General features: G+C 41.2%; 2 protein-coding genes across 2 annotated transcripts in view; both read right to left on the bottom strand.

Annotated features, from left to right (window-relative positions):
- LOC117128145 overlaps window positions 1-24893 on the bottom strand; it is a 734122-nt gene that overhangs the window by 363985 nt on the left and 345244 nt on the right. The gene's annotated exons all lie outside the window — the stretch shown is intronic.
- LOC117127770 lies at window positions 2002-2658 on the bottom strand. Its single transcript, XM_033278425.1, has 2 exons — window positions 2544-2658; window positions 2002-2300 (listed from the first exon to the last, which is right to left on the bottom strand). The coding sequence occupies exons 1-2, from the start codon at window positions 2656-2658 to the stop codon at window positions 2002-2004; spliced, it is 414 nt and encodes a 137-aa protein (XP_033134316.1).

Genomic DNA, 24893 nt, shown 5'->3' with positions numbered 1-24893 from the left:
TAACAAGGGTGCTTGAATATGCAATCCTATGATCAAGTTCTAGTTAGCTAGGCTAAAACAAGCAATGAATACAAATCTATCATGAATATCACAACAAGGCAGATCTATAGTTTGGGACTAATCCCACAAACCTATCTGAACCTTGGATCTAACAGTTGAACTACTCAGACATAGCAAAGCAATTCATATCAATAGATAAATAGAAATTCATAGAATAGATGATAAGAAAATGAAACAAGGAGTTCCAATCACAAGTGATCTTCTCTCCAAATGAAACTTGTAACAAAACTAGGTCTAGAAAAGAAAAAGCTCCCCCTGCCGTCAAACGCTTAGGCAGTATATATTATACTAGGTTAAAAACTCGTCAGGGTATTTTGGTAATTTGGCTTGGCCTTGGTCTTTAAGTCTGCTGAATCCAAAATGTCGCGTCTGGTGTCTCGACATCGATCGACGGTACTTGTGTACATCGATCGATATTAATCTTCATCTGTCGAGGCATTTCCTGATATCGATCGTCAGCACTGATGCGCATCGATCGATTATTCTTCCTCTCGTCGACCTCTAAGTGGTCAGCTCGGGTGAAATGTCCTTTATGCTCCAAAATGCTCCAACGTCATAGCTTTACTCCGAAATGCACCTGAACCTGAAAACATACCTAGAAGAGTAGAAAACATAGATATATATATAGTAAAATAATAATATACCATGGATAAAAATGGGTCAAATCCAAGGTATATCACCTTCCAAACTTGTTCTTTCAGCGGGTTTATAGATGGGAGCATTAAGACCTCTGGGTGCTGAAGTTTAGTTTTGGTGTTACATGCTAGCCAGTATGCCGATTTAACAGACAACCTGCCACTCTTATTGAACCTCCAGGAATAAAAGTCTTCTCTACTAATCACTGGCTGCCTTTGAAGTATCAGGTCTATGTCGCCTGGAACGAAGACTTCTTGGAGCGCCGAAACGTTCCATCATCTGGTGTGGGGATTTATCAAGGCAGACACCTTCAAGTGAACATTAATACTGTAATTTTTAATCCAGGGGGCTCTATATCCTTCAATTGGATCTTCCACCCCATTTATCTAACCACACTCTTGTGTTGTGCCCATTTCCTATCTCACGTCTTAGCCCTTTTTCCATCAATTCTCTGCCAAACAGCAGACTTCTCCAAGCATATGACGGTCTAGCACCCAGCTCCACAGACATAAAGTCCCCATGTGGGTGATATCTGCTTGCTATAAATCTTGCTACCAGACAATCAGGTTGATTCACCAATCTCCAGCATTGTTTTGCAAGAAGGGCTTGGTTGAAGCTTTCCGAGTCCTTAAATCTCATTCCTCCGAGATGTTTAGGCAAGCACATGATGTCCCAAGCAATTCAGTGTACTTTCCTTTGACCCGTGTCCGAGCTCCACCAAAAATTCACCATCAAACTTGAGAGATTAGATAGCAGAGTTTTAGGCAATCTGAAACAAGACATCGGATAAACAGGTAACGCTGACGCTGTTGATTTTTGAAGAATCTCCTTGCCTCCTTGTGACAGTTTACGCATGTACCACACATCCAACCTTCCTTGAGTCCTCTCTTTTAGATAAGACAGCAGCTCAATCTTGGATCCCGAGAAGCACTCAGGGAGTCCTAAATATTCGCCGGTGGCTCAATTATTATAAATCTTGAGAATATCTTTAATTGCAACTCTCTCTTCTTCCTCCACCAGTGTCCCAAATGTTATAGCAGATTTCTGATAATTTATTGTTTGACTTGTCGCTTCTCCATAGAATTGGAGGATGCAGTTCAGGTTTCTACATTGTTCCGCCGATGCTTTGACAAGGAACATACTGTCATCTGCGAAGAATAAGTGATGGATTGAGGGTCCTGTGCCTGAGAAACGCATTCTCTGAAGCAAACCATTCCTTTCTGCGATGTCTAGTAGGTGAGACAGGCTTTCTGTACAGAGCACGAAGAGGAAAGGCGACAAGGGATCCCCTTGTCTAATCCCTCTCTACGGGGATATTAAGCCAAAGGGTTGATCGTTTATCAGGACCGAGAAGGATACAGTTGTTACACACATCATGATCCAATCAACCCACTTCTCGTGAAAACCCATCGCTCGCAGTAAGGCTGGCAAGTAACAGCATTCAATTATGTCGTATGCTTTGGACATGTCAATTTTCACTGCCATGTACTCTGCTGATACCTCTGGGTGTACCTTCAGGGCGTGGACTGCTTCATGAGCGATTAAAATGTTGTCTGAGATCAATCTTTCACTCACAAACGCTGACTGATTGACAGCCAAAATCTCTTGCAAAAACGGTTGCAGTCTATGAACTAGAATCTTGGACACGGTTTTCTAAAGAACTGAGCACAGACTAATCGGTCAAAGGTCCGTCATCAGCTCCGGGTCTAGGATTTTTGGTAACAGGCAGAGATATATATAATTTCAATCCGCAGGGAGAGACCCCGTTTCAAAGACACCCTAAATCTCCTTTGTTATGTCTTCCCCAATAACATCCCAGTATTTTTGGAAGAACAACCCCGACATACCATCCGGTCCTGGTGCACTCTCAGCTTTGATTGAGAATATCGCTTCTTTCACCTCTTCTTTCGAAATGTCTCTTATGAGAGCTTCGTTCATTCTTGCCGTCACCTTTGGTATCATTCTTTAGAGGACATGATCATAAGATCTTGGATTTGACGATTTGACGATGAAAAGAGCTTCGAGAAGTAGGTAGTAGCCACCTCCGCTTTTGCTGCATCCGACCACTGTAAGTTGCCCACATCATCTCTCAGTTTTGTAATGTGTTTCCTGGACCTATTGGAATTAACCGAATCGTGAAAGAATTTGGAGTTTCTGTCCCCAAGAGTCATCCATTTATCTTTGCTTTTTTTTTATTCCAGTGAATTTCTTCTTCTCTATAAGCTTGCAAGAGTTCTCTCTTGGTGTTATGGATCGCAAAGAAGCAAGGATACGGCTTGGACTGGAACGCTTCTAATCTATCTTGAAGGATATGAATCTTGTCTTTGGCGTTAAAGATTCGTTTCTTCTTCCATTGACTCATCACTCTTCTGCAGTCTCTGATCTTATCTGAGACTTTCCTACTATGTTGTCTTTTTCTCCATGCTATCTTCACTTCATTTTTCACTTCAACATGTAAGAGAAACCATTTATAAAAGCAGAACCGCCCATTAAACGATTCACTCGACGCACGTAGACTGACAAACACCAGCCAATGATCAGAACCCCGTTTCTCAAGGAACCTTTGGTTTGCGCCTGGGAAGAGCTTAGACCATGCCTCATTAGCAAAGCACCTGTCAAGGCAACATTAAATCCACTTCTTCCACCTCTTACCGCCCCAAGTGAATATGTCGCCCCTGCTAGCCAGTTCATCCATTCGACAAGGCTTGAGCATATCTGAAAAAGGCTTAAAAGAGCTTTCTGTCAGTCTTGGCCCCCCACATTTTTCATCATTGTTTAATATCTCATTAAAATCACCAACTAGACTCCATGACTCCTTCTTAAAAATTCCGAGATGACTTGAGTCTTTCCCATACTACACTTCTTCCATCAGTCTCAGGCTCACCATAAATACAAGAAATGTAAAAGGAATGGATGACTGCCTAGCAGGGCCGACTTATGCATCCCATACTAGGCCTTAATTTCCTTCTCTTTGGCCAAGGCGGTATCTTTCCCCTCACGCAGCTGAGCGGTCAATGCATCCACGTCAGCCTTGGCAGTAGTCTTATCTTCCATCCTCTCCCCAAAAATGGAATAGTTGAGACGCCGCCTGCATCAACATAATCCAACCTATAAAGAAAGGCATTGCGAAAGAAACACAACGAACATGACATGCTACCTGGAGTAGGTCACCCTGAAGAGAGAGGATGGCCGCAAAGGATTCTCCATCCAAAGACGGACGAGCAGGAACCAAAGGAAACGCCTTCGCATTCAAATTAGACAATACTGCGGACCAGTCAAAAGAAGCAGAAGAAGGGGTTTTGGGAACAGAGCCGAAAGCCTTGGACCTTTTCTTGGAGGAAGAAGGAGCTACAACAGCAGTCACCTGACGCCTGCTACTACCAACAAACTGGACCTCTCCATCTTCAACAGGAGCAGTCCGCTTCACTGCAGCCTTCCTTGCAGACATCGCCTCAAGAGCTTTCTTATATTCGGCTAAGGCCTCATCACCTTTAGAATCCGACATCACGCCTGAAAGACAGAACCAACCTGGTTTAAATTCAAAGAAGGAAAACAGGAAGTACTAAGTTAGAAAACTTACCTCTGATGCTACACCGATCTAGCGTTTTGTCGCTTACAAGAAAAGAGACCTCACGGCGTTCGAGGGGAAGCTGCAACAGCTGCTAGATCTTATCCCTTCCTGAAGAATAATCCGAGCGAGGAATGTCTGCATAAGAGAACAAAATTCATCAGCATCAGGCAGTTAAAGGGAGTCGTGGCAATGACCCACCAACTGAACACCAAGTGGGAGAGAATCCAGGAAAAGGCATAAAAGCAAACTTCGAAGTCCAACACCCCTCGAAGACGGGGCAACGTCTTCTCTCCGCCTTCGAAAGCTCGCGCACAGGAAGCGCTTTTCCACGAGGATGCAAATGATACCTAAACTCCCCACCGTTCAAAGGAGAGATAGAATAACAATATAGAACCTCAGCGACCCCGATGGTGAAACTCTCAAGATCACCGAGACTCTGCATAGCTATCAAGATCCTTCAGGAGAAAGGATTCAGCTGTCCAAGGGAGATCTTCACTGCCTTCGAAATCTCAGCCACCAAAGGAGGAATCTGTCTCTGAAACCCGATTCGAAGAAACCTTCATATACAAGGATTTCACCCAGATCAAAATCCGAAACCGTATGAAAAGGACCATGGATCCGAATGGTAACGTCGTCGGGAAGACGAAATTTCTTTCTCCAGTTTGCGACCTCCTCTACTCCTATTACCGATAGAGGACCCACCGGCGAAAGTCTGTCTCCTCCCAGAGGAGGCGGAGCCTTTCCAACTTCAGCATTCCTTAGTTCCTCTATTTCGACGGTCAGGTCCAGAGAAGATTATGAGGAATCCATGGACTCGCAGGCCTCGTTTCCAACCCTACGTCTTGAGCGAACCCTAGTACCTATCAAAGATGATCCGAGGGCAAGATCTAGTCCGTTTGTCATCCTAAAAGGTTCGGAATTAAGGATGGGAAGAAAGAAAGTGTTACCTGAGAGAACGAAGACCTAAGCCTGAGTAATAGAGGTCGCGCGAGATTTTGGTGAGAAAGAAAAAGGAAACCCAAAAGTCCAGGCAGCGAAAGCGGGGAAACAAAATCAAAAATCCTAAGGTTGACTTACACGTATCAAAGAGGCGAGACTGCGCGGGAAAACGAGTCTGGAAGCACGATAAGGGAACCTATCCCCTCAGTCCTGGGGACCCGAAGAACTAACGAGACCTTAAGGAACCCATTACCAGTATCATCTCTCCAGCCTCATCATCTCCAGAAGATAAGAGAAACTACTACTAGACTCCGGTCAAACATAAAGGAATCAATCCTCACCTGGGTTCAGAATGAGTTTCGGCTTGAGAGGAACCCATGCTAGAAAGACCAATGGAACGGGGTCCTGCCTAAGGGGAGCCTGCTGAGAATGATCAACCCCGGTGGACTTGAGCGCACAGGTTATTCCTCGACTTCGATGACAAAATCGAGAAATAAGGGGCAAACTGTTGGGGAAAAATACCCCAGTATCATTTCCTCTAGCCTCCAGGTCCCCGCTAGAAGGAACCTCGAATTCGGTCCCTGGAACCGAGCTCCCTTCCTAGAAATGGAAAACTTCCGATAAGGAGAACCTTCCATATTTCCAAATATTGAAGAGTTTAACCTATGGAACCGACTCCTAGACGACTATATAAGAGCTACTAAAACCCTAAAGCAAGGGATGGACATCTTTTTAAGCCTGTCTTACTATTCTTTTACTTAAATTCTCACAAACACACACAAACTTACCCGGTTACCAGCCTATCCATCGTTCCGTGATAAGAGCCTACACAAAAATCCCCTAACACTAACTACTTTCTTCTTTAATGCTCGAAGATAATAAGAACAAACAGCGAAGAATTAGGTTATCACAAGCAACTTATGACCCCAAAACCAATGTTATCCTTGACTTTTCAATAAGAAACGTGTTTTAACCACTTAACTGCTACTCCCAAAGTGACTCTTAACTTAATCTTTTGGATAATAAACTGAAGCCCACTAGGGGGTCGCTAGAGAGAAAAAACCTCTAACGAAAAACCTCTCACTACCTACGACTAACTCCCTTTTTTACTACATAAACTTTGTATTGAAATAAAAATAATTAATAAAATATGTATGTATAGAAGACAGTCTCCTCTCTCACTTCAGGTGACGACCTACAAGGTCTAGTTGTATCTGGAAATTTACTAATCAAAATTTATTTTACTAGTTAAAGTTTTGTTAATTTTCATTTGGACTATATATATAGGCCATGTCCATCTACAAGTCGCATGTCGTTGGCTTGTTTTTTGTTTTAATGTCGTGCGACTGACTGCGCGACCAGTCGCAGGTTTCGACTCAATTTGCCCAAAAAACATTGACTAAAAATTAAGAAAATTTTGATCGTCCGATTAGTCGCAGATCGCAAGTCGTGGGACACGTAAACGAACATAATTTTAGTCACAGCTCGCAGGTTTAGTCAGATGTGGTAAATCGCAGGTCGCGTATTAGAGAAATTGCACTACATAACAAGGAAAACTTGCATATTTGCGTAGATGGAATTTACACTTTTCATTTGATTTGTGTTTTTAATGTCCATTTTTCCCCTATGCCTCTTACATTGCAACCAAATGTCTAATTTATTTTCAAAACCGATAACGTGTGAAGAGAGAAAGAAAGAGAGACTACACTAATGACTATAATCGAGACACTCTTCTTTTCGAAAATAACTATCTCATCCCTCTCTATCTCTTTGTTTTCTCAGTCGTTACAATCTTCAATCTCTCTCGATCTCTTTCGTTTCTCCGTCGAAACCCTTGTTCCCAAATAATCTCCCATCTCTCTCAATCTTCAGTCTCTCTCAATCTTTGTTGGTTTCTCCGTCGAAACCCTTGTTCCAAAATAATCGCAAACTCGCTGAATTCTATTCTCTAGTCTCACCGTATTCGCTAGGTTTTTTACGATTGTAAGTATATTCCCTTTTTTTCCTTTTTGAATTATTTTCAAACATTAGGGCTCATACACGCTTCATATATTGTTCCATTTACAGTCTTGATTCTATCTAAGCTCACGTTGGTAAATATGGAGACCATAGAGTTACTCTTTCGGATCTTTCCTGCTGGCGAGGAACCCGTTGGGTTAAGAGTCACTCGCTACCACAAACCAGTAGGTCTTAGGCACATATTGGACACTCTGGAGGCAGACGAAATCAATGTTATAAAGAGATTATCACTCGGGCAGTTCTTAGAGCTTGCAGATCAGACACCATACTCCGGTCGCTTAGGACGATACATGCTATCGAGACAGCTGAAAGTTCGCAAAAAGTATGAGCTTGGTTCCTATTTGATGAAAACCCAATAAGATTCTCGCTGAGAGATTTTGCTATTGTAACCGGACTGCGTGTGGTAAATACATGAGTCCACCAAGGAAAGACATGAAGAATCATATAACTGAACAGCCGTACTAGAATACCCTTTTTGGGATGCTTAAGGAAGTAAGTGTAGCATCTGTTATTAGGATGCTCAAGTGCAAGACAGTCACCTCACGAAAGACCAGGATAAAGTATTCCCTCCTCGTCAAGCTTGCCTATGTGATCCTGTCCACCACCCACACTTCCAAAATATATGTTTAACATGTTGAAAGGATTAAGAACCTTGACGACTTCTTCTCATATCCTTGGGGATGTTAATCCTTTGAGATGCTTATAAGCAGTATAAACGAAAGAGACGAGATAAGGTTGTCACAAAGCACTATCGCTCTTCGGGGATACGTTCAGTCTCTCCAGATGGGCATGACCTCTTTTTTGGCCTTCAGGAACAGCCTTTAAGTTAGTCAGAGCGTCGATCGATGTTGATCTTCTTGCGCTGACTACATGTTGTTTCTGAAGCATAGCTAGGTTTTGCTTCATCTCATCCTTTATTGTGGTCAACCAACTGATACTGTTGTCGAAAAGGGAAGTAGACGTCATCGAGCCTCTTCGAATGATAATCATCTGAAGTTCGGATGGCTTTGTAGATCTTTGCTACTAACTCATCAATTTATGCTTTGTTGTAGCTGTTCTGCTTTGGAACAATCATTATGGGTACCTCTGCGTACTCTGGTAGACCAATGCGGATGTGGCCAACAATTGCGGCTCTCTGTTGAATAGGTCGTATGTCCTCCTTGGACACATGGATGATTCTGCCATCTTCAGCACATGCAAATTCGTTCTCATCTCTGCTGTAATACCCCATCTTAAAAAAAAAAAACCTAATTTCGGTTTTATCGAATTTCTCGGGGAAGCCGAAGGCTTGGGAAATTTTTATTCTTAAGGTTAAGGTTAGTCTGGAGTCTATTAAAAATATTCATCTCATCAGATCGGGAGTGGAAAAATATTCGGGATTAATCGTCAGACGAAAATTCACTAGAAGAGCCGATATCGCACAAATCGACCGAGAAACTCGAGGTGGCTTGATCGAAGGGATCAGGACGTGGTGTCAACCATTTAACCTGCTGAGTGTCAACACAAGAAGGAGGTGTAGACGTGCATGAATCAGTTCCATGCAGCTCGACACACAGAAGCACGAGGTGTCGCAATACCTGCGATCTGCGCATGCGAACCGACATGCAGAGGCCCGTGTGTCGCGATGCAAGAACACCAGACATGCTGAAGGGCAAGTGGACGTGGAGGTGTCTTCCGGCGTGGCTAGAGAGAGAGAGAAAAAGAATTGAGGTGCTTTAGAAGTATAGACATTTCCGAAGACCGATAAACTGCCGGGAAGTTCCGAAAGACTGTCCAGAAGTGAAGGAAGGGTCTTTCCGAGTTCTGATCAATCCAGACTAGTCCATTCAAGACATCGACCTTGGATTTTGGGATTTAGCATCACGGTACCAAGACGAAGATTTGGAGGGGAGAAAAAGGGTTTGGTCAACTTCTGGGATCAGAAAGTCAAGCCACATCGGTTAATCACTGTGAGTCACGGTTAATTGATTGTTAATGAATTTTTAATGCAGGTTCCTGACATCAGAGACGGCTTCCGAGCTAGGATAGCCGGACCGGTCTAGGTGTCAGCTTGTGAATCCGAGGCTTGAGATGATGTCTGGCTAAGTGGATAGCAAGACTAGTCTAAGCACTCGGATTATTGTGAATGTGTGATTATTATATGCTGTTATAGTGTGTAACTCGTGTTGGTACTGTTTTGTGAGAACCTCGTGGTGGTTCTAGTAGTAGTTTGTAGGTCATTGCTTCCTCAAATGGTACCACTAAGCCGGTCGTGGTCCGGAAAGTGGTGGGCTCGGTTGAACTTTGCTTGATCACCAAGGCCGAGTGTCACACGTGGATGTGACAGCCCCCGGCGAGTCCGATAGAGGACCGGGGCACGGCGATTCCGATTGAGGACCGTGACCGGGCGATTCCCAAGCGTCTACGCCTGTGTGGTGTAATAGTGAAGGGATTTCCGGTGTCCCTTATGTGGAGGAAGAATGATTCTGTTGGGCCCTAGGAGTATATATACATATATATATATATATATATATATATATAAATATGGTTGATTGATATGACACTCATTGAGAGTGTTTTGATTTATTATGGTTTAATGGTTTATTGCTTAAATCAATCATGTTTTATTGATTGTTGAACTATCCGTCTTGCTTGTGTTTGGGGTTGGGTTTAGAATGACGGGTAGTTGTATATGTTAGATAAGGAACCCTGGCTCACTGAGTGAAACTAGTTCACTCAATCCTCACATCCTTTTGCAGGTGACCAGTAGAAAGGACCATAGCGCTCGCGGAACGGTAGGAGCTGGTGTAGATTGGACATCTTTTGCTAAAGACTCGTTTTCAATATATATAAATGTATATTTTACTTTCGACTGCGTCCATGGACCATATGTATAATATTTTGGGCTTCTGAACTTCATGTTTTATATATATGGAATAAAATATGTTTTATATTCGTGACGTGTTGAATCTGATATTAGGTTAGTCCAACCTAACACAACTCTATGATTTGGTACGGGTTGCAAAGCCTTAGGCCGAAGATTAGAGGAAACGAGTTTTGAATGGATATTCTGGGTTACTGAATCATGTTTGTGACTTGGAAAGTCTATTCTCAACCCGTTGTAACACTTTCAGACTTGGCAGAGGAAGGTCGTTCGGGCATGTTCTTGTTTGATTGTTGCCCGGCTGACTGACCGATGTCTAAAACGGTTTGGGGGTGTTACATCTGTGTACACCATACTCTTCTTGACTCTCCCATCGAGGTTTCCTCTTCTTGTTTGGATGAAGTGTTCTTCTGGATCCCTCAAAATACCAAATTCAACCGGAGTTAGATAACCATAATCTGTATTATCTTTAACTTGTACCTCAAGATATGGTTTTCGATGATCGTTGATCGATAGCTCGATGTTGTTGTCGATCGATGTTGACGTCACATCTGCAGACCATGTATGGAGATATACCATGGATTTTACCCATTTCCATGGTGAATATGTGTTTTTAAATACATAATAGTTATTTTGAAGTCTTTTTAGTATTTTTTCAGGGTTTGGAGTGATTTGAAGGAAAGTGGTGATTTTGGTACATTTTGGAGATAAAATGACAAAGACCCGAAGTTGATCATCGACCATGACTATCGATTGATGGGCGAAGGCAACAATCGATGGTGTCGATCAACGTTGAAGCGCGAATAAGCCAGATTGGGTTCCAGCCGACTTAAAGCTCAAGTTCCACATGAATTACTAGATTACCCTCACGAGTTTTCACCTAATAATTATGTGCTATGTCATTGTTCTGAGCAACACACACTTTCATACTTTAACTTTTCCACATCAAAATACTAGAGTCTTAGGTTTGGAGAGAAGATCCAAAAACTCTTTCAGACCTTTGTGATTGGAACTCCAGTTTCTTTACTCTATTATATTTATGCAATTTACTTATTCTATTGTCATGAAATGCTTAGCCATGTCTGAGTAGTTCATCATGTTAGATTTAGGGTTCAAATATTCATTAGAGATTAGCCTAAAATATAGAATTGCTAAGTGTCATGATTTTAATCAACTAAACTGTTTGTAATGCATGTGTTCTAGAGTAGCTAACTAGGACCTTGTCAATAGATATTGGGATGCATTTAGAAGTTTGGTTCTTTGTCTGAAATAGTTTAGGCTGTGCTAGGATTGCTAGAAACAAGCGGAATCTGATTTAGTAAACCTAGTGAACACGTTCAAACCCGTTCGTAACACTCTCTGGAAGGAACGTCGATCGACAACTCACTAGTTGCATCGATCGACGGGCCGAAAGGTGTATCGATTGACACCCCGTTGTTGGAATCGATCGACACTTTCTCAGGACCAACAAGAGACAGCTGAGGTCCTCGATCCGGTGATAGATAGTCTAAATATATGGAAGTTGATCAACTATTCTAATTGTTTGAGTTCTAGAATATCCATATATACTTGGTAGTCTATATCTCTATAATCTTGATTGTCTGAATAGAAATCCTAAGTCTAACGTCTCCCATATCAATCCTTAAAACCCAATCAATAAATTGAATAATTACTTGTTCACCCTACTCATTTACATTTAAACCATTCGACCTAGCTTAACTACATACCCAGATTAGATCTATTGTGTGCCTTAGCTCCCTGTGAATTTGATCCCTAAGTACTATAATTTACCCTCTTACAACAAACCAGATCAGTACTACGAGAACATATCTGCTATTCGTCCTCCAGTCATACAGAGGAAAGACTTCAAGTTGAAGCCTCAGTACTTCACATTCGTGGGACAGACAACCCTACTGTGGGTTATCACACGAGCTTCCTATGGACCAGCTGGAGCGGTTCGAGGATCTACTTTATGCTATCAAAGCCAATGGAGTCCCATAGGACTATCTATTTTGGAAGCTCTTCAAGTACTCACTTGCTAGGACTATCTATTTTGATAGATCTTCAAGTACTCACTTGCTGAAGAGGCTTCACACTGGCTTAAGCAGTTATCACCAGGATCTCTTACATCATGGGCCGAAATGAAGAATGCATTCCTATGTCAATTCTTTGATGAGGCACGTGCTGAAGGCTTGAGGAGTAAGATTGCTACATTCACACATGAGCCTACATAGTCATTCAGAAGGTCCTGGATCAGATTCAAGTCATATTAAAGATATTGCCCACACCATCGATTTAATCAAGTGCAGCTACTCAGCACTTTCTTCAGAGGCATCGCGCTGGCATATCAGATGGCTCTAGATTCAGCTAGTGATGGAAACTTCAACACTAGGAATCCAGAGGAGGCAATCAGACTTATTGAGAACTTGGCATCCACGAACGGCACCAAGAACACTGATTTCGAAAGAAAAAATATCGGCCCCTGCCATAGGGAAGGAGCAGTTGGAAGATGTCAAAACTAAGCTGGATAGTGTTCACAAGCTTCTCAAGAAACATGTTAGCTTTGCTGAGGATGCAGAGGCTGTAGATGCCGACAGTGACATGGACGAAGAGGAGGATGTGAACTTTGTCAGTGGTTCAGGTTTTCAGAATCAGAGGTCTGAAAATCAGAGTGGATACATAAACTCATATGGCAATGGCCAGAAGAGTGGATACAACCAGAGTTCGCAGTACTAGAAACCCTAAAACAACAACTACAACAGCAGCAACAAACCATATGGAATTTCCTACTACTAGAATAAACTACAGCTGACTCGGGAGAGTAAGATAGAGTCTATGATTGATCAAGTTCTTGAGGGTCAGCAGAAGTTGATGGTGAATTTCAATGGGAGGTAGATGCTGTCTACTCAGAGTTGAACCCAAAGTTTGATTATTTGAACACACATGTGAGGAATGGAGACACAAGTAGTTCACACAACATACACTATTGAAAGGCAGGAAGCCTACATGAAGGCTAAAGGAGATGATAACTCACTGAAGCACCACATGAATGACATCATGGATGATGATTTATGGCAAGCGGTTAAAGAAGAGAAGCTTCAGGAGGGCGACTTCCAAGTTGAAAGCTCCATGAGTTTTGGCGGTTCACATTGGTCTCGACCGACGCCAAGCTTTGAGCATTGACCGGCGGAGACAGACGACCTGGGAGGAGTTAAGAACATGAATAAGAAGAAGCGACAACCACTTAAATGGGGGAATTCGAACATCGATCGACATCAGTTTCTCTACATCACTCGACAGAGGAAGTTGTAACATGCCCGACGGTCAGAATCCTAACTCACGAGGTTGCACCTAAATACCCTCATCCACCCAAACCCTTCCTTATCAACAAGTCTGACATCGATCGACACCAGGATCCAACCGCCGATTGACAGGCAGACTCAAACGAAGATTGCCACAATGCATCTAGAGTCGATCGACGACCACCTATAACCTACCGAGTGCAATTACCAAAGATAGATGTTGCACGACTGGATGTACTCAGAAATCCATCTCAACCTTCAAAACGCATGGTAGATAACTTCGAACAGCTTTCAGATGATGCACCAGATTCCATCCAAGTTGATCAGACTTCTGAGAGGAGAACCTTGAGGAAAAGAAAGGAGAAGGTTCCTAAGCATCGCAAGCGAGGAGTTAATGAGAAGGAGATGGATAGCTTCACCAAAAGAGTTCTCAAGATACCCTTGGACAAGCCATTCGAGGAGGCTTACTTTATCCACAGGTTGTGGATGTTCTTCAGAGAAACCAAAGAAACTGAGCAGGACATACATAGGATATTCGATCAGATCAGAGAGAAGAGGAAGAAGAGGATGACACTGAAGAAGAAGAGTGATCTTGGGAAATTCGCAGTGCCTTGCTTGGTCAAGGGCATTGAATTTCCATGTGCAATGTGTGACACATGTTCATCAGTCAGCATACTACCCAAGGTAATGAGATATCATATGGGTCTGAAGATAGAGTCTTCGCAGGATTCATTCACTTTCGTGGATCATTCTACGAGGAACTTAGGAGGAATCATCAGATATTTTGAGGTGTAGATTGACAATGCACTAGTTCCAGTTGACATGCATGTCCTGGAAAACAAGCAGAACAAGAATCATTATCTACTACTTGGGAGAACTTTCATGGCCACTATAGGAGTAGTTTGCAACATGCAGACTAATCATTTGTGTCTAACACTGATAAATCCTAATGTCGACTATGATCCAGTTAGAGTTGTGAGGCCACAGACGTCCAACATTGGAGTTAACACATGATTCATTGCAACATGCCGCTGCAATTATGAGGATGAATACGAAACCGAGTATTCAGGACCGATCGACAATGGGACACCATCATTGATCAATATTGACATTCATCTACCGATCGACGACAAGTCCAAAGAATAGATTTACAGCAGTCCTTCTATCTGCGCTTTGACGTTACTACACAGCCTCTGACAGCGATTGATTACCGCTACGGTGATACAATCAGCAGACAGAGCGATTATCCTATTGGCAGTTGGGCAGATGACAGCCTTTATGAGAGCTTTGCAGTAGACACTGAACTATCGGAGATGAAAGATGATGATTATGACGAGGACTACCATAGAGAGAAGAACATTGAGTACCATCGTCTTGCCATGGATGATCGAGGACATCTCTAAACATAATCTACAGACGCAACGCCACCATCGATCGACATGACCATCCTGCCATCGATCAATATTCACCAAAGAGAAGATTCAAAATTACATGTTATAAATACTAATTTTAATCTAATTCCTGATGAATTTGCTATTTTCATAGATTTAGTAGGACAAGCACGAGGAATGGATGAGAGTATCCTCAACGTCTCAAAGGAAGATTTTGCAGAATGTTTTGCCATGAATGGGTCCAGTAGCTTCTTCAACTCGAAGACAAGATCAGACGATCCACCATCGATGGAGGACAGAGTAGCACCATCGATCGACAGTAACTTCGAATCCAAATGAAGAACACTTCATCCAAACAGGAATAGGAAACCTCAGTGGGAGAATCAAGACAAGTATGGTGTATACAAAGATGAGGATGGATTTGCATGTGCTGAAGATGGAAAAATCATCGATGTGTCCGAAGAGGACATCCGAGCTATTCAACAGAGAGCCACAATGGTTGGCCACATCCGCATTGGTCTACCAGAATATGCATGGTACACTACGACCGTGCCAGATCAAGACAGCTACAACAAAGCAGAGATCAATGAGTTAGTAGAAGAGATCTACAGAGTTATCAAAACTTCAGACGATTTTCATTCGAAGAGCCTCGATGACAGCTACTACCCGGTTGATAACAATATCAGTGGGTTGACCACACGCGGATGAGATGAAGCAAAACCTAGCTATGCTTCAGAAACAACATGGAGTCCGCGCAAGAAGATCAACATCGATCGACGCTCACACTCAATTATCGATCGATGCCTGCATCCAAGCATCGATCGAGGAACGACTAGCACCACTCATAGGTAGGCTAAAAACGCTTACCTACCGACTTGAAGGTGTTGATTTCTTGACCACACGCCTGGACGCTTTACAACAGGAGATGGTTACGATTCAGAGACAACCTTATTCTCAAGCAGAACCGTCACCATCGATCGACATAAAGACTCGACCATCGACCGACAGCGACTACACAGCACGACGAAGCAAGCTGGTTACCGCGAAGTCACTACATGATAAGCTTGATGAGATCACTTTCTCTCAAGACTTGCTGAAACAAGATGTCTACCGGGAGCTGAAGGACATCTCAGAAACAACATATGCAAGACTTGGAATGCAACAGCGCAGCATTTGGAATCTTCAGCATAAGATGAATGCAAGTGAGGTTGCTAGAGAAAGATCAAAGAATCAATGGACCAGAGGAGATGAGGCCATAATAAGCTTCATTGGCACTTGGTTCCAGGTGAGCAAAGATGAAGTGGACACTTTCATACAACCAAGTGGTCACTTTGATCATTACTAGCCAAAAACAACGTCCAAAGTCAAGCTAAATGACTATAACAAAGCGCTTCATGGGAGGCAACCCACTATTAGGTAATTTCCTATAAATTTATTTATTACATGTTATTTATTTTCGTTTTTACCATATTGCAGGTCAAAAAAAAATAGATAACCAGAAAAACCAAAACGAGAACCAAGGAGAGGTTGCTTGTCATCGACCGATGAGACCAGGTTGACATCGATCTACATTACGACACCAGCACCGATCGATAGACACATTCCTGTGTCGATCGACATCATCGATCAGGTTTACCGTTCTCCTTGTTACATTCAGAACTTATGATTTATATTCTCACCAAACTCCGACTAGATATACACTGAAGACAGTGTAATTTATGTCTGGGGTGAGGTTTACTAACATTATTTACCTATGAGTTTTTAAAATGTTTTTATAAAGTTTTATTGAGTCAAGAAAGGGACAATGAAATTCTACAATTTTCCTTACTTATCTGACAACTCTGTAGCACCATTTTTAGATTTTTTACTGCAGATTGTACAATACATGCTAAAGTGGATCAGCCTGCCAGTTATTCACACTTGCTAAGAATGTTTGGAAGAACCAAAGTTGACCTCCAACTTAATTGAGATTAACTTTCTTATCTTGGGGCTTGTATAAATTGGATCAGAATCGTCATGTAAGTCTGGAAGGTATTAGACTTAGTGACACTGATTTTCCTTCCACCTCTCCCCAGAAGTCCAAAGCTTGAAAGAGAAGCTAGATGAAAATTCCAAGCAGCTGGAGCAGAGCGCCGAAAAGCTCAACCAGCTCGAATCGGAGAACCTTGTCCTCTGAGACAAAAATCAAGCCCTCAATACGGCAAGTAACAAGAAGCGTCACTTTCAGACTCAGATCCAATCCATGCCAACTCTGGAGATGCCTAACTCCGGAGGAGACACGAAAAGGCTAGAGGTAGTCAGACCTACGAGTAGAAGACAGCGAGACCGAGCCGAACCCCAATAAGGAAGTACCCAAGGGAGGAACGACGATGAAGTCATCTATGACCGCCTACATGGAGCAGATGATTTCCAAGACGCTCGACGCCATGAAATCCATGGTGGAAAAGCTTCTAGGGATAGCTCCCCCAATCCGGAAAAGCGATTCCGACTCCTTTCAGGCCGTTTCCCGACTTAAGCGTTTTGGACCCTTCTGAGCCGGTTTCAAACTTAAGCGTTTTTACGATTTATCGAAACAGCGCTTCCGAAACGACGTCGATTCCGAAGTAAGTTTGAATTTTCTCGTATAGTTGAGGCAGTTCGAGGTGTTTAGTTAACATTTTCTGTTTTATACGATCAATTCAAACTTCTTACGATAAAACGAGTTCTTACAGTTTTTCAATTGTAAAGTTCCAATGGTGACCCCGATTGAGACGAAACTAGAGCAGGTTCAATCCAACATGAAGGAGAGAGCTACGAGGATGGGACGAAGGCAGGCTAGTTGATCGGACTCGCCGAAAGGGATAGTTGGACTGTTCGTTCGATCCAACTCGCCCGTTCGGCGAGTTGGACGGTGCGTTTGGTCTAACTTGCCCCTTCGGCGAGTTGGACGATGGTTGTTTCTCTGTTCGGGATCTGTTTGTCCGAGGTCTGGAGTAACCTTTCACACAATAAGTTTTCTGATATTGTTTCCGTCATGACCGATTTTGACCCCAACAGTTAGCCCCCCAGCTCGTTAGAATCATGGTGTTCTTGCGAGCGGTTTAGACATGCCGGGAAAGTTAGTTGGAATCTAATATCTGAAAGTTCAAAGGTGAATAGTGAAATCTCTTAACTATAAGTATCTGGAGTAAGTTTTCAAAGTCTTTACTTGCTCATTTCCACAAACCTTTCTCTCAAGACAGAAAGATCCTTTTCTCTATTCTCTCCAAATGGTAAGGAAATTTTTTATTTTTTAAAGAATCATGATTTCAAGGAGAAAAGCTTCCCCCAAATCTCGTCACGAATGTTTGGTTCCCGATGGCTCTAGCTCGCAACATGACGATGTTGTGCCAAAGGTGGTGTTTGCGGAACACTCGGTTGATCTTGAGGAGGACAATGCGTACGAGGCGGCCAAGGAAGAAGTAAACCCTCCTAGGCCCGGGACATGGGCTCCTCCTCCGTTTCACGCTGACCCCGTGGATGGTTGTCCGAGCAAGAGCTGTCCGAATGGGCTTGCCGCCATTCGGAGTTTTTGTAGAATTGTGGAGTCAGTCGAGTATCATCTCCCAAAAGCTGCGGAAGTCGCCGAGTTCCTGCATGATGGTTACTTTACGTGTTTTGAAGCGTACTTAATGCAATGCCACTTATGGTTTCCTCTCCCAGAAGCAGTCGTGCGGCTCTTCGGTCGTTTCGGGTTATCGATTGGTCAGGTCAACACGTGTCGTTTGCAGCACCTTGCCTGGATTCTGGTGCTGGACGGGGGATGACCCTTGACGTTGATCATCTCGAAGGCCTGTTGATGCCTCAGGGGAATTCAGACATAGTACAGCTGGCTCCTCGGAATACGATGGCGATCATAACGGGATTCGCGTCGAACTTCCATTCTTGGATCAAGCATTTCTTCTTTGTATGTGTCAACTGTTGGGGAAAAATATTCAGGTATTGAATTCCTCCAGACCCTAGGCAGGACACTGGCCTCTTGGTCCCTGCTAAGAGATGCCCTGGGTCCCGACTGAGAAATATTACAGGTCCGGTCCCGGGGACCACCCCCTTCCTCCGAGAAATGAAAATATTCCGATAAGGAAATCCTTTCATATTTCCAAATATGGAAGAGTTTAACCCTATTGGCTGACCAAGACCGACCTACAGACTACTATATAAGGGGAGCTTACACCCTAGAACACGAGATCGACACTTCAAGACTTAGAGATTAGAACTAGACGGCTAGAAGTAGGGTTTTTACTTCAATCTATTGTAGTTCCGGCTTGTTTACTCAATAAAACATCTCTTCAAATCTTATTCTTTTCAAATCAATACAAAATATTTATATCACTCAAATTACCCTAAAGAGTTAATTTACACTCTCAAATAAGAGGTTTAATTAGAGTACTTAGGGATCAAATCAACAAGGAGCTAGGGAACCTAATACATCTAATGGGATTTGTTAAGTTGGATTGTTTAATGATTAAAAAGTAAATTTGCGGTTTTTATTGAGCAAGTAATTGCTCGATTGATTGGTTGAGGTTTTGGTGCTTAAAAGGAAATACCTAGACTTAGGGTTTTTATTCAGGAAAATTGGAATTATAATCCTAGAGATGCCTAATGAGTTGCATGCATGATAATGTAGAGATCAACTACTAAGGAACAAGTCAATCAGCTCTCGTGTTTCTTGACTTGTCTATTAACTAGATCTAATGATCAAACAAATGTGTTCGATCAATAACAAGTGTCGATCGATTATCCTATAGGGATATCGATCGATACACCTTTCACTCTGTCGATCGATTATCCAATATGTATACCGATCGACACGCTTCTAGTTAAGTTTTATGCGCGGGTTGAATAATGCTCACTAAGCTCACTAGATCAGCTTTTGCCTTACTCTTAACAAGAAACTTAGCTCAATTAGAATGGTTTCAGGATGAGAATGAAGCTATCGCTTTTATCTAACAATCCTAGGGAAAGTTCTAGGTAGCTAATCTAAAATCAGGTATTAATGACAATCCTAATGATTATTATAACAACTCAACAATCTATAGTTGGGGCTAATCCCTTATAACCTATTTAAACACTAAAATCTAACAATGGAACTACTCAGACATGGCCAAGCAATTCATAACATCAATTAGGTAAGAAAATTTCATTAGAATAGTAAATAGATATTAATGTAGTTCCAATCACAAATATAACTTTGGATCTTTTCTCCAATCTATCAAAATCCTAAAAAGCTTTTGCTGATAATAATAAAATTAGAAACACAAGAAATCACACTTTGCCTCCAACATGGTGGTAAAGCTTATATAATTAAATTAAAACTCGTCAAGGGGAATCTTGTAAATTGCTGAAGACTTGGGCTTCAAGTCGGCTGTGACCAAACTAGCTTTATGTGCGCTTCACTATCGATCGATGTTCTGATGTGAACATCAATCGATATTTTTTTCTCAATATCGACCGATGGGCGAGCTCGATGGTCATCTCGGGTGCTTGCTCCAAATATAATAAATAGACTCTATATTATAATAATTAGTAGTAATGACACCTATAAACCATGGGTGAAAGTGGGTCAAATCCATGGTCTATCAACTCCCCCAGACTTACCCTTTTGCTTGTCTTCAAGCAAAACAAACAGACAATCTTTCTGAAAGAGGTTTGAAACAGCAGAGACACACACAATTTTAAACTTAGAATCATCACCTCTACAATATTGCAATCCACATCTAAGAAATCCTAATCACAAAAGCACATTATACCATATCCTAGCTTAGCAACCAAATTCACCTAGCTAACAACTTAGCAAATCTTGTCTGACATTCCCCTCTACCAACCTCATTTCTTAGCATAAATAAAAGTGCAGGCTTTACCTTGGGAGTATCGATCACATGATGTAAGGATTTTTAAACAAGTATCTGGACTTGCAGGTAAACATTAGTTCATATCCTCTTTCACTACTAACTTTCTCTCTTAGTTAAAGTCTGCTTATATTTGCAAGATCATTGACCAAGATTGGACAGGCTTCCATGAATCAAGAGTTAATGGTGGTTGCCACCAAGTCATGTTCACTTGTTTTTGACCTATATCCTAGGATTATTTATGAAGCAAACCTTAATGGTTGTAGCCACCAAGTCCTATTCTAATCCTTTACCTATAGAATTCTTATGAAACAAGCCTTAATGGTTGTTCACCAAGTCTTGTTCGAATCCTTCCTAATAAATCTCTAATAGATATGTATAAATTATTATATAATAATAATTTTTTTCATATCTATATTTTGAAAATAGAGAGAGAGAGGGTGATAAATCTATATACACAATGCTTTACCTTCCAGACTTGTTTGAAGAATCTGATCTCATATATACCAAGCCCCAAGACAAGCAGTTGTGTCAAGTTTAGTGTTGGAGGTCAGATTTTGTTCCTTCAAAGAATCTCAGCAAGTGTAACTTAGTTGAGAGATTAATCCACTTTAGTATCTTTAGTACTATCTGCAATCAGTAAGTTCTAGAATGGTGCTAAAGAGTGGTTAGATAACAAGCAAAAATCTACTAAGTTTATTATCCCCTTCTTGACTCAATAAAAACTTTATGTTTGAAAATATTTTTTAAAATTCATGAATAAACTAATATGAGTAAACCTCCCCCCCCCCCCCAAACTTAAACTACACTGTCCCCAGTGTAACCTCAATCGGAGTTATGGTGATAAATAAATCATAAGTACTTAATGTAACAAGTTAAAACGATATACCAGACCGGAATGGATGTCGACTGATGTAAGGATGTTGATATCGATTGCGGCAGGTGATGCTATGTCTCGTTGGTCGATACTCACGACAATCGTCTACTCGGATCCTATCTTTTTTTTAAATGACCTGCAATAATTATAAACGAACATAAATAGTAGATTAATAAAAACCAAATAAATATTACCTAATAGTGCGGTGCCTCCCACTCAGCGCTTTGTTATAGTCATTTAGCTAGACTTTGGAGGTGATTTGGGCTAGTAGTGTTGAAAGCTGGCACTTGTTGGGAAACAAGTCTCCATCTCTTCTCTGCGCTTGTTCAACCATGTACCAGTGAAATCTCGCATTGCTTCACCTCCTCTACGCCATTTGTCATTCATTATTGTATTTGCATATTCTCTCTTCTACAATCTATCTCCAAGACTCTCAAGATTGAACTGATGTCTCATAACTGTGGCGTATGTGTCAGCTGAGATCTCCTCTCCATGGTTGTGTGTGTCAAACATGTCTGATGTCACCTTTGTACTAGCCTCCCTCGGTTTGTAGCATCGTCGACCGATGTATGTGTGTGAGTGTCGGTCGATTTATTGTTGCGTCTGTCGATCGATGCTGATGCGTCTGGTCGACGGGCAATGTAACTCTGAATCTCCACTAATTCCCCTTGAATAGCTTCAATCTTGGAAGTCAAAGCACTAATTCTAAGATACATTTGGAAACATATGTCATCACATCTCCTATCAAGCCTCTCTTCTGTAGTTTCCAGAGCTCTGTAGATCCCTTCTACCAACTGATCTATCACTCCCCTTGTGACATCTCCGATCGTAGATAACCGGAAATGACACCGTCGATGTTCCATGATGGTCGACCCGAGGTTCTCGAAATAAATCCGATCGCCTTAGACCAAGAACCAAAGAACACAAACGCTCCTATCGGATATTACTCTAGGATTTTCAACCCGATAAAGCAATATTCGATAGTTAGTTCGTCCCGGATAAGGACTAATATCATATGAGAACTCGTGATTTATAAACATCTTTTATACATTATTTATTTACTTTAAACATCTTACAAAGTATTATAATTTTATCATATGGCCTATTGCCCGTGATCATGCAAGTACTAGTACTATAGTTTAATATTGATCATCACTGTGAATTCTTATTTTAAACATCACTTCCACAACACCTGCCCGTTACCAAACTCATATAATACAATATATATACTAGGCACGAGAAACCACTAAGGCTAACCGAGACTAGTGAGTTAACATCACCATCATTGTCGAATGTCCAGTATGAACAATCCGACACTGCATCGTCATGCAGTACACAGTCTCCAGGGAGCTACCCTATCATCGTGTCTTCATGACCTTGTTCCGTTCGCAGGACCAAGTCACGGTAATGCACTAATTAGGGATAGTGAATATAACAAGACTTCACATGATTTTACTTCCATAATTATTCTAAAATTAATCCATAATTAATCATAATTAGCTCTTAATTAATCCTAGATTAATCCATAATTAATCTCATATTAATATTTAATTAATCCAAAATTAGTGCTTAATTAATCATGGTTACTCTTTAATTAATCTTAGATTAATCCAAGATTAATTCTTAGTTAAACCAAGATTAATCCTTAATGAAAACCATGATTATTTCATAGTTAAGATTAGTACTTGAGAACAAGTACTAAAATTAGGATTAACCTCACTTTAACATTATTCTTTAAGTGTAAGTGTTTACCATGAGTAAACATAACACCATTCTTAAATATTCAGACACTTTACTAACTTAATCAAGGACTCATTCATGATCTATCTCAACATCTGTCTAGACTCACCTAAAGGTTAGTCTTGAAACTGGCTTGGACAAGACTTGGGTTCCACTTGAACAAGGCTGAATGGACCAAGAGACTGAATGGACAGGACTGGATACTTCAAGCTTTACTCTACCTCTGACCTGAAACACAGTGGTTTGATCACAAGATCAGTTCGGTTCATGCCTTAACAACTTAGATCAAATCAGTTCAAGCTTGGTTCTGTTCAGACTATACAAGTTCAGCTCGGTTCTTGTCAGTCTACCAAAGTTCAGGACAAGATCAGACTGAGTTCAAATCGGTTTACTCAAAGCCATATCAAAACATCATAGCTGGTGGCTCTAAGAGGTTGATTCAAACCAAAATTAACAAGAACTGAACTGTATCAGAACTTATACAACTGATTCGACCAAAACCTAAACTAAACATCAACTGTTCTGATCAGATACTGACTGAGGCAAGGAGACCAAAGCTTACCAAGACGAACCAAAGGACTAGATGGCCTCAGCTGATCATCTTCTCCAAGGTAAGCTTGCGGCTGAACTGATCAAAAAGAAAGATCAAGGCCTGATCATAATCTGAACTGAACTAGGTCTAGGTTTTTATTTAAAAATCTCACCTTCTGACCTTTCTCAAAGCAACAGACTGGTCTAGGGTTGAATATTAGATCACCAAGAATTTTTTCTTGATTTATTTTCCTTATTTTGTCACTGATTTTTCTGTTCTCCTTTCTCTCTTTCTCTCTGAAATTCACTACGTTTTTCTGTAGGTTTCAGAACCTGGGAAGCAGCTGGAGGAGGGTTAAATACAAGCTGTGGTTGCTTCACCTGAGGGTTTAGCTCATAACAAAGCTTGGCTAAGAGCAGACAGCTCGCAACCTGCTTCATCATCTGCAGCACACTGTCCTTTCCTTCCCATGAATCAGTCTGCAGCCAATCCAAATTAATCAAAGAGAAAGGAAACAAGCACAAATGCAGCTTGTGATTGTGATGCGCCAGATACTGAAGAAGCTAGGTAAGCAGACAGGTGCAAGTCATGTGATTAAATACTGAGCAAACAGGCTGGTGGAAGATATGAGTCTGGTCCAAAATTAATTAGGCAGCTGGTCGATCATTTAAATAATTTTTCAACCGAATATTCTTTGTCTTTGGCTCTCGTCTTGCTCTCAGAAAATCTCATCTAGCTTAATAAAAATTCGACCAAAATATTTAAGACTCGACCAAACTATCAACTGAAGGTCTTTCGAAATTTTTATTCTCGAAATGTTTTTATGTGGATAAATTAATTTTTTTTATTTTTAAAAATATTATTTATTTAATATATTATATTTCAGTTTGATGTTTTTATTTTTACTAAAATACCAAACATAAAATGTTACAACCAATAAAATATTATTTATTTTGTCTTATCTAAAAATTTAATTTGATAATTTTAAAAGAATTAGGCTATACTATTTAATTTCAAATTAGTTACTGAAATATATAAAATATGATTTATATTAAATATGATAAACAATCAAATGATAATTACCTAATGACAATAT

The sequence above is a fragment of the Brassica rapa genome, chromosome A09, assembly GCF_000309985.2.
Source record: "Brassica rapa cultivar Chiifu-401-42 chromosome A09, CAAS_Brap_v3.01, whole genome shotgun sequence".
NCBI classification, from domain to species: Eukaryota; Viridiplantae; Streptophyta; class Magnoliopsida; order Brassicales; family Brassicaceae; genus Brassica; species Brassica rapa.
This window is presented reverse-complemented; position numbering and strand designations above follow the sequence as displayed.

What these genes read in the sequence shown, in the direction of transcription:
- LOC117127770 (XM_033278425.1), bottom strand. Translation starts at nt 2,658, where the DNA reads ATGATACCAAAGGTGACGGCAAGAATGAACGAAGCTCTCATAAGAGAC. An exon ending in GAGTGCACCAGGACCGGATG is followed by an intron (nt 2,301 to 2,543) that starts GTATGTCGGGGT and finishes CGTTTTTGCAAG; the next exon opens with AGATTTTGGCTGTCAATCAG.